The 17,751-nt window shown below is 41.6% G+C and overlaps 1 protein-coding gene across 6 annotated transcripts; it reads right to left on the bottom strand.

Annotated features, from left to right (window-relative positions):
* Positions 1 to 5,332: 5,332 nt before the first annotated feature.
* Positions 5,333 to 11,170, bottom strand: LOC126973507 (uncharacterized). 6 transcript variants are annotated; one of them, XR_007731370.1, is made up of 5 exons: positions 10,387 to 11,170; positions 9,314 to 9,412; positions 7,428 to 7,600; positions 6,185 to 6,319; positions 5,333 to 5,818 (listed from the first exon to the last, which is right to left on the bottom strand). XR_007731370.1 is itself a non-coding variant. In XM_050820838.1 (4 exons), exons 1-3 carry the CDS (start codon positions 9,948 to 9,950, stop codon positions 6,230 to 6,232), a joined length of 903 nt encoding a protein of 300 aa, XP_050676795.1. In that variant the 5' UTR covers positions 9,951 to 10,068; the 3' UTR covers positions 5,333 to 5,818; positions 6,185 to 6,229. The 6 variants fall into 6 exon arrangements, 4 of the variants coding, with proteins under 4 accessions (XP_050676795.1, XP_050676793.1, XP_050676794.1 ...); XM_050820838.1 differs by lacking the exon at positions 10,387 to 11,170 and having other exon boundaries at positions 6,185 to 6,322; positions 9,314 to 10,068; XR_007731371.1 differs by lacking the exons at positions 6,185 to 6,319; positions 7,428 to 7,600.
* Between the last annotated feature and the right edge of the window lie 6,581 nt (positions 11,171 to 17,751).

Raw genomic sequence — 17,751 nt, 5'->3', positions numbered from 1 at the left:
AACGATTTTGTGATCATTTTTCAAATCCAAGATGGCCGCCGCACAAAATTATGATTTCAGCAATATGGATATCGTGTCCGAGGTTCTCGAAGGTGCAGAGAACAATTCTGTGATCATTTTTGAAATCCAAGAGGGCTGCCGCAAAAAATTATGTTTTTAGCAATATGGATATCGTGTCCGAGGTTCTCGAGTGTGGAGAAAACAATTTTGGGATCATTTTAAAGTCCGAGATGGCCGCCGCTCAATAGTATGATAACTAGATTATGGGTTTCGTATCCGAGGTTCTCGAGGGTGCAGAGAACGTTTTTGTGATCAGTTTTCAAATCCAAGATGGCCGCCGCCCAAAAGTAAGATAACTACAATATGGGTATCGTATCCGAGGTTCTTGAGGGTACTGAGAACGATTTTGTGATCATTTTTCTTATCCAAGATGGCCGCTGCACAAAATTATGATTATAGCAATATGGATATCGTGTCCGAGGTTCTCGAGACTGCAGAGAACAATTCTGTGATCATTTTTGAAATCCAAGAGGGCTGCCGCAAACAATTATTTTTTCAGCAATATGGATATCGTGTCCGAGGTTCTCGAGGATGCAGAAAACAATTTTGGGATCATTATTAAGTCCGAGATGGCCGCCGCTCAAAAGTCTGATAACTACATTATGGGTATCGTATCCAAGGTTCTCGAGGGTGCAGAGAACGATTTTGTTATCATTTTTCAAATCGAAGATAGCCGCCGCTTAAAAGTATGATAACTACATTATGGGTATCGTATCTGAGGTTCTCCAGGGTGAAGAGAACCATTTTGTGATCATTTTTCAAATCGAAGATGGCCGCCGCTCAAAAGTATGATAACTTCATTATGGGTATCGTATCCGAGGTTCTCGAGGGTGCAGAGAACAATTTTGTGATCAGTTTTCAAATCCAAGATGGCCGCTGCTCAAAAGTATGATAACTACATTATGGGTATCGTATCCGAGGTTCTCGAGTGTGCTGAGAACGAATTTGTGATCATTTTTCTAATCCAAGATGGCCGCCGCACAAAATTATGATTTCAGCAATATGGATATCGTACCCGAGGTTCTCGAGGGTGCAGAGAACGATTTTGTGATCAGTTTTCAAATCCAAGATGGCTGCCGCTCAAAAGTATGATAACTACATTATTGGTATCGTGTCCGAGGTTCTCGAGGGTGCAGAAAACAATTCTGTGAGCATTTTTGAAATCCAAGAGGGCTGCCGCAAACAATAATGTTTTCAGCAATATGGATATCGTGTCCGAGGTTCTCGAGGGTGCAGGAAACAATTTTGGGATCATTTTTAAATCCGAGATGGTCGCCGCTCAAAAGTATGATAACTACATTATGGGTATCGTATCCGAGGTTCTCGAGGGTGCAGAGAACGTTTTTGTGATCAGTTTTCAAATCCAAGATGGCCGCCGCCCAAAAGTAAGATAACTACATTATGGGTATCGTATCCGAGGTTCTTGAGGGTACTGAGAACGATTTTGTGATCATTTTTCTTATCCAAGATGGCCGCTGCATAAAATTATGATTATAGCAAAATGGATATCGTGTCCGAGGTTCTCGAGACTGCAGAGAACAATTCTGTGATCATTTTTGAAATCCAAGAGGGCTGCCGCAAACAATTATGTTTTCAGCAATATGGATATCGTGTCCGAGGTTCTCGAGGCTGCAGAGATCAATTCTGTGATCATTTTTGAAATCCAAGAGGGCTTCCGCAAACAATTATTTTTTCAGCAATATGGATATCGTGTCCGAGGTTCTCGAGGATGCAGAAAACAATTTTGGGATAATTATTAAGTCCGAGATGGCCGCCGCTCAAAAGTATGATGACTACATTATGGGTATCGTATCCAAGGTTCTCGAGGGTGCAGAGAACGATTTTGTTATCAGTTTTCAAATACAAGATGGCCGCCGCTCAAAAGTATGATAACTACATTATGGTTATCGTATCCGAGGTTCTCGTGGGTGCTGAGAACGAATTTGTGATCATTTTTCTAATCCAAGATGGCCGCCGCACAAAATTATTATTTCAGCAATATGGATATCGTACCCGAGGTTCTCGAGGCTGCAGAGAACGATTTTGTGATCAGTTTTCAAATCTAAGATGGCTGCCGCTCAAAAGTATGATAACTACATTATTGGTATCGTATCCGAGTTTCTCGAGGGTGCTGAGAACGATTTTGTGATCATTTTTAAATCCAAGATGGCCACCGCTCTTAATTATGATAACTTCATTATGGGTATCGTATCGGAGGTTCTTGAGGGTGCAGAGAACGATTTTGTGATCATTTTTCAAATCCAAGATGGCCGCCGCACAAAATTATGATTTCAGCAATATGGATATCGTGTCCGAGGTTCTCGAAGGTGCAGAGAACAATCCTGTGATCATTTTTGAAATCCAAGAGGAATGCCGCAAACAATAATGTTTTCAGCAATATGGATATCGTGTCTGAGGTTCTCGAGGGTGCAGAAAATAATTTTGGGATCATTTTTAAATCCAAGATGGCCGCCGTGCAAGATCATGATCACAAAAAAATGGGTATCGTATCCGAGATTCTCGAGAGTGCACAGAACGATTTTGTGATCATTTTTAAATCCAAGATGGCCGCCGCTCAAAATTATGATAACTACATTATGGGTATCGTATCCGAGGTTCTCGAGGGTGAAGAGAACGATTTTGTGATCATTTTTCAAATCCAAGATGGCCGCCGCACAAAATTATGATTTCAGCAATATGGATATCGTGTCCGAGGTTCTCGAAGGTGCAGAGAACAATTCTGTGATCATTTTTGAAATCCAAGAGGGCTGCCGCAAACAATAATGTTTTCATCAATATGGATATCGTGTCTGAGGTTCTCGAGGGTGCAGAAAATAATTTTGGGATCATTTTTAAATCCGAGATGGCCGCCGTGCAAGATCATGATCACAAAAATATGGGTATCGTTTCCGAGGTTCTCGAGAGTGCACAGAACGATTTTGTGATCGTTTTTAAATCCAAGATGGCCGCCGCTCAAAATTATGATAACTAGGCATAAAAAGGCATAAAAGGCATTTATTTTCTCAAAATTGATTCCTTTAGAATTCTTTTTGATGTCATTTCTTATACTACTAGATACTACTACCGCTTCGGAAACAAATGGCGCTCTGAGAGAGAAGAAGCGGCGCAAGAAACTCTCCCAGCATTCTTTTTTTTTGCGCTCTTTTCAATAAAAATATACAATATTGTACAGTTGCTATAAAATAATCACAATCTAGTCCCATTACTCACCCACTACATTATGGGTATCGTATCCGAGGTTCTCGAGGTGGAAGAGAACGATTTTGAGATCATTTTTCAAATCCAAGATGGCCGCCACACAAAATTATTATTTCAGCAATATGGATATCGTACCCGAGGTTCTCGAGGGTGCAGAGAACGATTTGGTGATCATTTTTCAAATCCAAGATGGCCGCCGCACAAAATTATGATTTAAGCAATATGGATATCGTGTCCTAGGTTCTCGAGGGTGCAGGAAACAATTTTGGGATCATTTTTAAATCCGAGATGGTTGCCGCTCAAAATTATGATAACTACATTATGGGTATCGTATCAGAGGTTCTCGAGGGTGCAGAGAACGATTTTGTGATCATTTTTCAAATCCAAGAGGGCCCCCGCTCAAAAGTATGATAACTACATTATGGGTATAGTATCCGAGGTTCTCGAGGGTGCTGAGAACGATTTTTAGATCATTTTTTTAATCCAAGATGGCCGCCGCACAAAATTATGTTTTCAACAATATGGATATCGTGTCCGAGGATCTCGAGGGTGCAGTAAATTATTTTGGGATCATTTTTAAATCCGAGACGGCCGCCGCTCAAAAGTATGATAACTAGATTAAGGGTATCGTATCCTAGGTTCTCGAGGGTGCAGAGAACAATTTTGTGATCAGTTTTCAAATCCAAGATGGCCGCCGCCCAAAAGTATGATAACTACATTATGGGTATCGTATCCGAGGTTCTCGAGGGTGCTGAGAACGAATTTGTGATCATTTTTCTAATCCAAGATGGCCGCCGCACAAAATTATGATTTCAGCAATATGGATATCGAACCCGAGGTTCTCGAGGGTGCAGAGAACGATTTTGTGATCAGTTTTCAAATCCAAGATGGCTGCCGCTCAAAAGTATGATAACTACATTATTGGTATCGTATCCGAGTTTCTCGAGGGTGCTAAGAACGATTTTTTGATCATTTTTAAATCCAAGATGGCCGCCGCTCTTAATTATGATAAGTTCATTATGGGTATCGTATCCGAGGTTCTCGAGGGTGCAGAGAACGATTTTGTGATCATTTTTAAAATCCAAGATGGCCGCCGCACAAAATTATGATTTCAGCAATATGGATATTGTGTCCGAGGTTCTCGAAGGTGCAGCGAACAATTCTGTGATCATTTTTGAAATCCAAGAGGGCTGCCGCAAAAAATTATGTTTAAAGCAATATGGATATCGTGTCCGAGGTTCTCGAGTGTGGAGAAAACAATTTTGGGATCATTTTAAAGTCCGAGATGGCCGCCGCTCAATAGTATGATAACTTGATTATGGGTATCGTATCCGAGGTTCTCGAGGGTGCAGAGAACGATTTTGTGATCAGTTTTCAAATCCAAGATGGCTGCCGCTCAAAAGTATGATAACTACATTATTGGTATCGTATCCGAGTTTCTCGAGGGTGCTAAGAACGATTTTTTGATCAGTTTTAAATCCAAGATGGCCGCCGCTCTTAATTATGATAAGTTCATTATGGGTATCGTATCCGAGGTTCTCGAGGGTGCAGAGAACGATTTTGTGATCATTTTTAAAATCTAAGTTGGCCGCCGCACAAAATTATGATTTCAGCAATATGGATATTGTGTCCGAGGTTCTCGAAGGTGCAGCGAACAATTCTGTGATCATTTTTGAAATCCAAGAGGGCTGCCGCAAAAAATTATGTTTAAAGCAATATGGATATCGTGTCCGAGGTTCTCGAGTGTGGAGAAAACAATTTTGGGATCATTTTAAAGTCCGAGATGGCCGCCGCTCAATAGTATGATAACTTGATTATGGGTTTCGTATCCGAGGTTCTCGAGGGTGCAGAGAACGATTTTGTGATCAGTTTTCAAATCCAAGATGGCCGCCGATCAAAAGTAAGATACCTACATTATGGGTATCGTATCCGAGGTTCTTGAGGGTACTGAGAACGATTTGGTGATCATTTTTCTAATCCAAGATGGCCGCTGCACAAAATTATTATTATAGCAATATGGATATCGTGTCTGGTGGCGAAGCAAACAGCGGACTGTAGTTAAATGTTTATTGACAGCACAAAGTAACTGGTTATCGTATGCGGAAATATTGTAAATAGGTAGATGCGCGTGCGCGGGTGTCGTGCTGATAGGGTTTGACGCGACTGCGGGACGTGGCACTGCCGAGTGGGTCGACGACCGTTGCCTCCCCTCTCCGGCGGCTCCCCTCTGGCGTCCGGCTACACAACCGGTTCATCAGCCGCAGTTAAGGCGGCTCCAACATGCTCCCCCTGTTGAAGAGCCGTGGTCTTCAAGGTAGAGTCACTGTAGAGGCAGGGGGCAAATAGTGTTGAATGCCCGTCTGAGCACACCCTTGCGTGTGCGTATGTCTGCAACTCTTGCGACGCCGTCACTCCCTGGTAGCACACGGATGACTCGTCCCATCAGCCACATAAGATGCGGAGAGGTCTTGTCCTTGATTACAACGAGAGCCCCTTCCTTTAGTTCTCCTCTGGTAGAGCGATGCCATTTGGATTTTTCCTGAAGCCAGAGAACATATTCGTTTGAGAAGCGATTCCAAAAATGTTGCTTCAGATATTCGATTCTCTGGAATCGCTGAAGCGAGGACACACTGGCTCTGATGACCTGTGGATGAGGCAACGTCAGTAAAGATCGCCCAATAAGGAAGTGTGCGGGTGTAAGTGGAGTGAGGTCTGACGGGTCACTGGATATAGGAGTTAGAGGACGAGAATTTAATATAGATTCAATCTGAATAAGGCAAGTTGCCATTTCTTCAAAGGTGAGGTACGTAAGGCTTAAGATTCGTTTTAAATGATATTTGGTGGATTTGACGGCAGATTCCCATAGTCCACCGAAATGTGGAGTATATGGTTATCCAGGTTATACCTGGATCGATTTTATTTAGGTCGAGATCCTGTGCTAGAAGCTGTGCTAGCTCATTGAAGGCCCCGACGAAAGTACTACCATTGTCCGAGAAGATGTGGCGTGGTTTCCCCCTCCGAGCAATAAATCGGTTGAGAGCTGCTAAAAAAACTTCTTTTGTCATGTCTGAAACAAGCTCAAGGTGAACTGCTCTTGTGGCCAAACACACAAATACACATATAAAGCTCTTGACGAGCCTGCAACCTCTGCCCTTGCGGTCAGCTATCATGATAGGACCGGCGTAATCGACACCTGTATCTAAAAAGGGAAATTCTAGATGTAAACGCTGCACTGGAAGGTTGCCCATGATAGGTTGGATTGTGTTAGCCTTGATTCTAGAGCATTTTACACATTGATGTGTTGTCTTCCTGGCTAGATTTCTACCACCGATGGGCCAGTAGTGATGACGAATGGAGGCAAGTAACAGTTGAGGCCCTGCATGAAATAATTTATGATGAAACATTTGAAATATTAAGTTACAGATTCGATTCGAGCTACAAAGAAGAACAGGATGTTTAACATTGTAGTCATAAAAGGAACTATGAAGCCTGCCCCCTACTCGAATAATTTTATTATCGTCAAGAAAAGGCGATAATGATAAGAGTTTGTTTTTAGGAGGTAATAGTTTACCTGATGTGAGAAGATTGTACTCCTCAGGGAATGATTCTTGTTGACAGATTTTTAAAATTAAATTTAATGAATTATTTAATTCGCATGTTGTTAGTGGACCAAATGTACGATTTTGATTTTGTAATTTGCAATTTTTAAGAAACCGTGACATAAAGGCTACGATGCGTTGCAATGCGTTAAAGTTTGAACACCGATTGAAAAGTGTAGAAATTACATTTTCACCGTCGACGTTGACATGAAAAATTCTAACTGTCTCTGGTAACGTAGACTTGTCATGCGATCGTGGAAATTGCGGCCAAATTGATTGGTCTTGTTGTAGAAACTGTGGCCCTGACCACCATAAAGAAGAGTGAGCTAACTTGTCAGCTGAGAGTCCTCGTGAGACGAGGTCTGCGGGGTTTTCTGCTGAAGGAACGTAGCGCCAACAGTCACCACCGACAATGTCCTGGATTTCAGAGATACGATGACGGACGAACGGTTTAAGATTCGAGGGTGTCATCGATAGCCAGCCCAACACTATGGTAGAGTCGCACCAGAACACTGACTCGTTGAATTTTAGGGTAAGTGATTGAAGTACCTTAGAATGCAATCGAGCGCCCATCAAGGCTGCACATAGTTCGAGTCGGGGCATAGTAGCTGGTTTTATAGGAGCTACCTTGCTCTTGGAACTAAGTAGATGAACGTGAACAGAGCCATCGGCATGTATGCTGCGCACGAAGACGCAGGCACCGTAAGCTCGCTCAGACGCATCTGTAAACACGTGCAATTGTAGGTTTATAGGAGAGTCACATGAAATCCAACGTGGAATCTCTATGTTGTTTAACAATGGAAGAGTATTTTGAAAACTCTCCCAAGACCTTTGTATGTCTTCAGAAACAGGTTCGTCCCAAGTACATTTAGCTAACCACAACTGTTGCATGATAATTTTAGATTCCACGATGCATGGTGCTACAAGACCTAAGGGATCAAATATTTGTGCAATCGTTGATAAAATGTGTCGTTTTGAAATAATGTCAGTGTGCTTTAAATTAATTGTAAAAGAAAATGTGTCATTAAATAATTTCCAGTTGAGGCCTAATGTTTTAGAAATCTCGTTAAAGTTGTAGCTTAGATCAACAGAGCCTTGTGTATCACAATTAATTCCATGAAAGTGCTGCATGACTTCCACGGAATTAGAATGCCACTTACGCAGATTATACTGCGCTGATTGCAAGACAGCGATAACTTCATGACATTGATGTATAGCCTCTTCGACAGATGATGACCCTGATAAATAGTCATCAACATAAAAATCATGTTCGATTGTAAATTGAATGTCCTTGTTCTTGCAATCATGCGCGAGTTGTAACAGACACCTAGTTGCGAGAAAAGGTGCAGATGCCGTACCGTAGGTGACTGTATTAAGTACGTATGTTTTCAACGGTGTCCTAGGGCTTTCTCTCCATAGTATCTGCTGCAGACATCGTTGTGGAGAAGTGACAAGATGCTGTCGATAGAATTGCTGAATGTCCGCTGACACTGCAATTCTATGCTGGCGGAATCGAAGAAGAATCGATTGTAAATCGTCTTGAAGAGTGGCTCCTATCATTTGGATGTCGTTGAAAGACTTTCCCGACGTAGTAACTGCAGACGCGTCAAATACGACACGCAGTTTCGTAGTGGAACTCGACTCCTTCATGACTCCATGATGTGGCAAGTAATAAGATGGCTCTGTAGAGTTCCAATCAAAAGAATTAATTTCAGTCATATGACCTAGCTCTATGTACTCACGCATGAAGTCAAAATAGAGTTTCTGAAGAATTGGATTTTTTTGTAATCTACGTTCTAAAGATATAAACCTATGCCTGGCCATGTTGTAAGAGTCACCTAGAATGGTGGGTGGCTCTTTGAGGGGTAGAGTCACCACGAAACGACCATCAGATTCTCGATACGTGGTATCCGCAAATATCTGCTCACAGCGCTTCTCTTCGGGAGTGAGTTTGTGTTTTGAAGAAATAGTATCAAGCTCCCAGAATCGAGACAAATCTGATAGTGTGTTGTCTGAAAACATGCACACGGGAGAAGAAGAGTCATTATTATGATTTGAGTTTATAAATAAGCCGGAAATCAACCAGCCTAACTTAGATTCAAATAAAGAAGGTTTGTTCTTTCCTAAACTGATACGATTCGCGCCTAAAATTTCCCAAAATATTTCTGCGCCAACTAAGATGTCAACTGAAGACGGACAATTGAAAGTAGGATCGGCAAGACGAATGCCAGTGGGTATTTGAAAGCTCCTTGTGTCAACATAAGTTGATGGTAGCTTAGTACTTATTTTAGATAATACAAAGCATTCTATGTTGACTTCGTATACCTTATCTAATGACTGTAATTTAAAATTGCATGATTTTGTGCAGTTTGAAGACTGATTATTGATGCCAAACACTCTGGATTTGGTATTCAAAGTACAAAGGTGCAGCTTACGGCAGAAATCCTCTGAAACAAAGTTGGCTGTGCTCCCGTTGTCCAGCAAGACCCGTGCGGTATGGAGCTTTCCGTTAGTATCCACCACATTCACGAGCGCTGTGGAGAGTAACACAGTTCTTGTTTCAGACGTGTTATTAAGAGTAAGCGCTACATTTTGAGAGGTAGATTGCTCTGGTTCATTCTCAATATGTAACAAAGTGTTATGTTTCAGACGGCAATATTTACAAGAGCCTAATTTACATTTTGAAAGTACATGACCTGGACGTAGGCAATTCAAACAAACTTTTAAGTCTTGGGCCTTTTTAATACGGGACTCTACAGGTAAGTCTCTAAAGTTAGGGCAAGAAAATAGGAAATGTGACTGATTACATAATTGACATAATGAAGATTTATGATTGAATGATTTATGGTTAGTAAAATTATTATTAGTATTAATTACAAAGCTTTTAGGTTTAGTATTGTTAAAAGCTTGTGAGTTTTGTGTTTTAGCAACTTTGGACTCCTCTAGTGTTTCTAATAAATCTGCCCTACTATTGAGAAATGTAATAAAGACTGGTAAGGTGGGAGGCTGTGACATAGAGTTGCGGTGCTGCTCCCATTCCCTATTTGTGATTTGATCTAGTTTACCCGTCATAATGTGGATAATTAAGGTGTCCCAATATTGAACAGGTTGATCCAAGGTCGCCAGGGCTCTTAAATTTTTTTTAGTTTCGTCTACTAAATGTCTTATTGACTTACTTGATTCCCTTGAAAATGTTAAACAAAGCTTGCACATGATTATTCACAAGCAGCCTCTTATTGTCATAACGCTCACAAAGCAACTTCCAGGCAGCGTTGTAATTCTCCGACTTAAAATCGAGATTATTAATTATTAAAAGAGCACTCCCCTTTAGTGATGCACGAAGATAGTGGAGCTTATTAATGTCATCGATAGACTGGTTACTGTTTATTATTGATTGAAATGTGTCACGAAATTCCAACCAATCATGATAGCTGCCTGAAAATCTGGGCAAATCAATTTTAGGCAGCCGCACACTATTATGCTTATGCGTGTTTGAACAAGAGCTCACCTCGGACGCGATGTCTGCATTCAACTCTCTGCGCGCGATAGTGATCAGCTGGCGAGCAGTAGCCACTAGACTGCAGTATAGTTTATCAAATTCTTCGCGTTCCGCATATTGCTCGTCGGGGTCGTCCGCCAACATCTCCAACTCGTCCTGCAAGGCGTCATACTTTTCATGTAGGGCCTCAATAGCAGCCAGCCTGAACTCCAGTTCTATAGTCTGCAATTCGCTTAATTTTTTACAAGATTTAGATAGTTCAACATAATTCGAAAATTGTGTAAGCTTGGCCTTTATAGAACCTCGTTTTTTAATCAACGTTTTTATTTGAGACTCGGACATAATGAGGAAGAAAGAGTAAAGCTTAAAATAAAATAGAAGCCAACTAGGTGTATGTTTTAAAGAAGGCACAAGCAAACAGGCAATATAGAAAAGAAATAACACAGAAATGCAATTTTGCTATAGAATGATGTCAGGCGTTATAATGTTCAAATATGACGATAAATGAGACTAAGAAAATCTAGTTGATTATGATGAATGAGATGAATATAAATAGAATAAAAATGAGAGGCAATGTACAAGAATAAAATGACAAATGATTTTAAATTATGCAGTACAGCAAATGATTTTATATATTGAGGAGTAGGTTGGAACGATCTCACGGTTGTTATGCCATCCACAGGTGATGAATGAAATTAACACGTAGCCTCGTTGCCCGACGAATCGTGTGCGTTGATGCTGATCAAGCGCAACCGAAGTTGATGATCCGTAATCCCGATGACCCTCCAAGTGGTCCCTGATTTGGTGCTGTGATGGCTGCAGGCGGTAAATCCAAGACCTTCAGAACGCACTCCACGACAACCAAAAGAAAGCAGGCACGATGACTTGAAGGATTCAGGCGACAACTCGAAGAATGTTACGTGGCCGGTTTGGGTCCGTTAACTTTCTTTGTTCCTTTGTACTGCTGGTCGCTATTTCATGTAGACAAGGTGAGAAGGACCATATGGTGGCGAAGCAAACAGCGGACTGTAGTTAAATGTTTATTGACAGCACAAAGTAACTGGTTATCGTATGCGGAAATATTGTAAATAGGTAGATGCGCGTGCGCGGGTGTCGTGCTGATAGGGTTTGACGCGACTGCGGGACGTGGCACTGCCGAGTGGGTCGACGACCGTTGCCTCCCCTCTCCGGCGGCTCCCCTCTGGCGTCCGGCTACACAACCGGTTCATCAGCCGCAGTTAAGGCGGCTCCAATGTATCATGATCAAAAGTAAGATACCTACATTATGGGTATCGTATCCGAGGTTCTTGAGGGTACTGAGAACGATTTGGTGATCATTTTTCTAATCCAAGATGGCCGCTGCACAAAATTATGATTATAGCAATATGGATATCGTGTCCGAGGTTCTCGAGGCTGCAGAGAACAATTCTGTGATCATTTTTGAAATCCAAGAGGGCTGCCGCAAACAATTATTTTTTCAGCAATATGGATATCGTGTCCGAGGTTCTCGAGGTTGCAGAAAACAATTTTGGGATCATTATTAAGTCCGAGATGGCCGCCGCTCAAAAGTATGATAACTACATTATGGGTATCGTATCTGAGGTTCTCCAGGGTGAAGAGAACCATTTTGCGATCATTTTTCAAATCGAAGATGGCCGCCGCTCAAAAGTATGATAACTTCATTATGGGTATCGTATCCGAGGTTCTCGAAGGTGTAGAGAACAATTCTGTGATCATTTTTAAAATCCAAGAGGGCTGCCGCAAACAATAATGTTTTCAGCAATATGAATATCGTACCCGAGGTTCTCGAGGGTGCAGATAACGATTTTGTGATCAGTTTTCAAATCCAAGATGGCTGCCGCTCAAAAGTATGATAACTACATTATTGGTATCGTATCCGAGTTTCTCGAGGGTGCTGAGAACGATTTTGTGATCATTTTTAAATCCAAGATGGCCGCCGCTCTTAATTATGATAACTTCATTATAGGTATCGTATCCGAGGTTCTCGAGGGTGCAGAGAACGATTTTGTGATCATTTTTCAAATCCAAGATGGCCGCCGCACAAAATTATGATTTCAGCAATATGGATATCGTGTCCGAGGTTCTCGAAGGTGCAGAGAACAATTCTGTGATCATTTTTAAAATCCAAGAGGTGCAGAGAACAATCCTGTGATGATTTTTGAAATCCAAGAGGAATGCCGCAAACAATAATGTTTTCAGCAATATGGATATCGTGTCTGAGGTTCTCGAGGGTGCAGAAAATAATTTTGGGATCATTTTTAAATCCGAGATGGCCGCCGTGCAAGATCATGATCACAAAAATATGGGTATCGTATCCGAGGTTCTCGAGAGTGCACAGAACGTTTTTGTGATCATTTTTAAATCCAAGATGGCCGCCGCACAAAATTATGATTTTAGCAATACGGATATCGTGTCCGAGGTTCTCGAGGGAGCAGAGCACAATGCTGTGATCATTTTTGAAATCCAAGAGGGCTGCCGCAAACAATAATGTTTTCTGCAATATGGAAATCGTGTCCTAGGTTCTCGAGGGTGCAGGAAACAATTTTGGGATCATTTTTAAATCCGAGATGGTCGCCGCTCAAAATTATGATAACTACATTATGGGTATCGTATCAGAGGTTCTCGAGGGTGCAGAGAACGATTTTGTGATCATTTTTCAAATCCAAGATGGCCCACGCTCAAAAGTATGATAACTACATTATGGGTATAGTATCCGAGGTTCTCGAGGGTGCTGAGAACGATTTTTAGATCATTTTTTTAATCCAAGATGGCCGCCGCACGAAATTATGTTTTCAACAATATGGATAACGTGTCCGAGGTTCTCGAGGGTGCAGAAAATTATTTTGGGATCATTTTTAAATCCAAGATGGCTGCCGCTCAAAAGTATGATAACTACATTATTGGTATCGTATCCGAGTTTCTCGAGGGTGCAGAGAACGATTTTGTGATCATTTTTCAAATCCAAGATGGCCGCCGCACAAAATTATGATTTCAGCAATATGGATATCGTGTCCGAGGTTCTCGAAGGAGCAGAGAACAATTCTGTGATCATTTTTGAAATCCAAGAGGGCTGCCGCAAAAAATTATGTTTTCAGCAATATGGATATCGTGTCCGAGGTTCTCGAGTGTGGAGAAAACAATTTTGGGATCATTTTAAAGTCCGAGATGGCCGCCGCTCAATAGTATGATAACTACATTATGGGTTTCGTATCCGAGGTTCTCGAGGGTGCAGAGAACGATTTTGTGATCAGTTTTCAAATCGAAGATGGCCGCCGCTCAAAAGTAAGATAACTACATTATGGGTATTGTATCCGAGGTTCTTGAGGGTACTGAGAACGATTTTGTGATCATTTTTCTAATCCAAGATGGCCGCCGCACAAAATTATGATTTCAGCAATATGGATATCGTACCCGAGGTTCTCGAGGGTGCAGAGAACGATTTTGTGATCATTTTTCAAATCCAAGATGGCTGCCGCTCAAAAGTATGATAACTACATTATTGATATCGTGTCCGAGGTTCTCGAGGGTGCAGAGAACAATTTTGGGATCATTTTTATATCCGAGATGGTCGCCGCTCAAAATTATGATAACTACATTATGGGTATCGTATCCGAGGTTCTCGAGGGTGCTGAGAACGATTTTTAGATCATTTTTTTAATCCAAGATGGCCGCCGCACAAAATTATGTTTTCAACAATATGGATATCGTATCCTAGGTTCTCGAGGGTGCAGAGAACAATTTTGTGATCAGTTTTCAAATCCAAGATGGCCGCCGCTCAAAAGTATGATAACTACACTATGGGTATCGTATCCGAGGTTCTCGAGGTTGCAGAGAACGATTTTGTGATCATTTTTAAATCCAAGATGGCCGCCGCTCAAAAGTATGATAACTACATAATGGGTATCGTATCCAAGGTTCTCGAGGGTGCAGAGAACGATTTTGTTATCATTTTTAAATCCGATACGGCCGCCGCTCAAAAGTATGACAACTAGATTAAGGGTATCGTATCCTAGGTTCTCGAGGGTGCAGAGAACAATTTTGTGATCAGTTTTCAAATCCAAGATGGCCGCCGCTCAAAAGTATGATAACTACATTATGGTTATCGTATCCGAGGTTCTCGTGGGTGCTGAGAACGAATTTGTGATCATTTTTCTAATCCAAGATGGCCGCCGCACAAAATTATGATTTCAGCAACATGGATATCGTACCCGAGATTCTCGAGGGTGCAGAGAACGATTTTGTGATCAGTTTTCAAATCCAAGATGGCTGCCGCTCAAAAGTATGATAACTACATTATTGGTATCGTATCCGAGTTTCTCGAGGGTGCTGAGAACGATTTTGTGATCATTTTTAAATCCAAGATGGCCACCGCTCTTAATTATGATAACTTCATTATAGGTATCGTATCCGAGGTTCTCGAGGGTGCAGAGAACGACTTTGTGATCATTTTTCAAATCCAAGATGGCCGCCGCACAAAATTATGATTTTAGCAATACGGATATCGTGTCCGAGGTTCTCGAGGGAGCAGAGAACAATGCTGTGATCATTTTTGAAATCCAAGAGGGCTGCCGCAAACAATAATGTTTTCTGCAATATTGAAATCGTGTCCTAGGTTCTCGAGGGTGCAGGAAACAATTTTGGGATCATTTTTAAATCCGAGATGGTCGCCGCTCAAAATTATGATAACTACATTATGGGTATCGTATCAGAGGTTCTCGAGGGTGCAGAGAACGATTTTGTGATCATTTTTCAAATCCAAGATGGCCCACGCTCAAAAGTATGATAACTACATTATGGGTATAGTATCCGAGGTTCTCGAGGGTGCTGAGAACGATTTTTAGATCATTTTTTTAATCCAAGATGGCCGCCGCACGAAATTATGTTTTCAACAATATGGATAACGTGTCCGAGGTTCTCGAGGGTGCAGAAAATTATTTTGGGATCATTTTTAAATCCGAGACGGCCGCCGCTCAAAAGTATGGTAACTAGATTAAGGGTATCGTATCCTAGGTTCTCGAGGGTGTAGAGAACAATTTTGTGATCAGTTTTCAAATCCAAGATGTCCGTCCCTCAAAAGTATGATAACTACATTATGGGTATGGTATCCGAGGTTCTCGAGGGTGCTGAGAACGAATTTGTGATCATTTTTCTAATCCAAGATGGCCGCCGCACAAAATTATGATTTCAGCAATATGGATATCGTACCCGAGGTTCTCGAGGGTGCAGAGAACGATTTTGTGATCAGTTTTCAAATCCAAGATGGCTGCCGCTCAAAAGTATGATAACTACTTTATTGGTATCGTATCCGAGTTTCTCGAGGGTGCTGAGAACGATTTTGTGATCATTTTTAAATCCAAGATGGCCGCCGCTCTTAATTATGATAACTTCATTATGGGTATCGTATCCGAGGTTCTCGAGGGTGCAGAGAACGATTTTGTGATCATTTTTCAAATCCAAGATGGCCGCCGCACAAAATTATGATTTCAGCAATATGGATATCGTGTCCGAGGTTCTCGAAGGTGGAGAAAACAATTTTGGGATCATTTTAAAGTCCGAGATGGCCGCCGCTCAATAGTATGATAACTACATTATGGGTATCGTATCCGAGGTTCTTGAGGGTGCAGAGAACGATTTTGTGATCAGTTTTCAAATCCAAGATGGCCGCCGCTCAAAAGTAAGATAACTACATTATGGGTATTGTATCCGAGGTTCTTGAGGGTACTGAGAACGATTTTGTGATCATTTTTCTAATCCAAGATGGCCGCCGCACAAAATTATGATTTCAGCAATATGGATATCGTACCCGAGGTTCTCGAGGGTGCAGAGAACGATTTTGTGATCAGTTTTCAAATCCAAGATGGCTGCCGCTCAAAAGTATGATAACTACATTATTGGTATCGTGTCCGAGGTTCTCGAGGGTGCAGAGAACAATTTTGGGATCATTTTTATATCCGAGATGGTCGCCGCTCAAAATTATGATAACTACATTATGAGTATCGTATCCGAGGTTCTCGAGGGTGCAGAGAACGATTTTGTGATCATTTTTCAAATCCAAGATGGCCGCCGCCCTTAATTATGATAACTTCATTATAGGTATCGTATCCGAGGTTCTCGAGGGTGCAGAGAACGATTTTGTGATCATTTTTCAAATCCAAGATGGCCGCCGCACAAAATTATGATTTCAGCATTATGGATATCGTGTCCGAGGTTCTCGAAGGTGCAGAGAACAATTCTGTGATCATTTTTAAAATCCAAGAGGTGCAGAGAACAATCCTGTGATGATTTTTGAAATCCAAGAGGAATGCCGCAAACAATAATGTTTTCAGCAATATGGATATCGTGTCTGAGGTTCTCGAGGGTGCAGAAAATAATTTTGGGATCATTTTTAAATCCGAGATGGCCGCCGTGCAAGATCATGATCACAAAAATATGGGTATCGTATCCGAGGTTCTCGAGAGTGCACAGAACGATTTTGTGATCATTTTTAAATCCAAGATGGCCGCCGCACAAAATTATGATTTTAGCAATACGGATATCGTGTCCGAGGTTCTCGAGGGAGCAGAGAACAATGCTGTGATCACTTTTGAAATCCAAGAGGGCTGCCGCAAACAATAATGTTTTCTGCAATATGGATATCGTGTCCGAGGTTCTCGAGGGTGCAGTAAATTAATTTGGGATCATTTTTAAATCCGAGTTGGTCGCCGCTCAAAATTATGATAACTACATTATGGGTATCGTATCAGAGGTTCTCGAGGGTGCAGAGAACGATTTTGTGATCATTTTTCAAATCCAAGATGGCCCACGCTCAAAAGTATGATAACTACATTATGGGTATAGTATCCGAGGTTCTCGAGGGTGCTGAGAACGATTTTTAGATCATTTTTTTAATCCAAGATGGCCGCCGCACGAAATTATGTTTTCAACAATATGGATAACGTGTCCGAGGTTCTCGAGGGTGCAGAAAATTATTTTGGGATCATTTTTAAATCCGAGACGGCCGCCGCTCAAAAGTATGATAACTAGATTAAGGGTATCGTATCCTAGGTTCTCGAGGGTGTAGAGAACAATTTTGTGATCAGTTTTCAAATCCAAGATGTCCGTCGCTCAAAATTATGATAACTACATTATGGGTATCGTATCCGAGGTTCTCGAGGGTGCTGAGAACGAATTTGTGATCATTTTTCTAATCCAAGATGGCCGCCGCACAAAATTATGATTTCAGCAATATGGATATCGTACCCGAGGTTCTCGAGGGTGCCGAGAACTATTTTGTGATCAGTTTTCAAATCCAAGATGGCTGCCGCTCAAAAGTATGATAACTACATTATTGGTATCGTATCCGAGTTTCTCGAG

Source organism: Leptidea sinapis, chromosome 29, assembly GCF_905404315.1.
Source record: "Leptidea sinapis chromosome 29, ilLepSina1.1, whole genome shotgun sequence".
In the NCBI taxonomy this organism is placed as follows: Eukaryota; Metazoa; Arthropoda; class Insecta; order Lepidoptera; family Pieridae; genus Leptidea; species Leptidea sinapis.
The sequence above is the reverse complement of the archived record's forward strand: the minus strand, read 5'-3'. Positions and strand labels throughout refer to the sequence as shown.

Coding starts and splice junctions, on each gene's coding strand:
- LOC126973507 (XM_050820836.1), bottom strand. CDS start 9,950: ATGACGGGTAAACTAGATCAAATCACAAATAGGGAATGGGAGCAGCAC. Junction 7,601..9,313: donor TGTTTCAGAGGATTTCTGCC/GTAAGCTGCACC, acceptor ACGTGTTTACAG/ATGCGTCTGAGCGAGCTTAC. Junction 5,819..7,427: donor GCGCTCGATTGCATTCTAAG/GTACTTCAATCA, acceptor CTCTGGCTTCAG/GAAAAATCCAAATGGCATCG.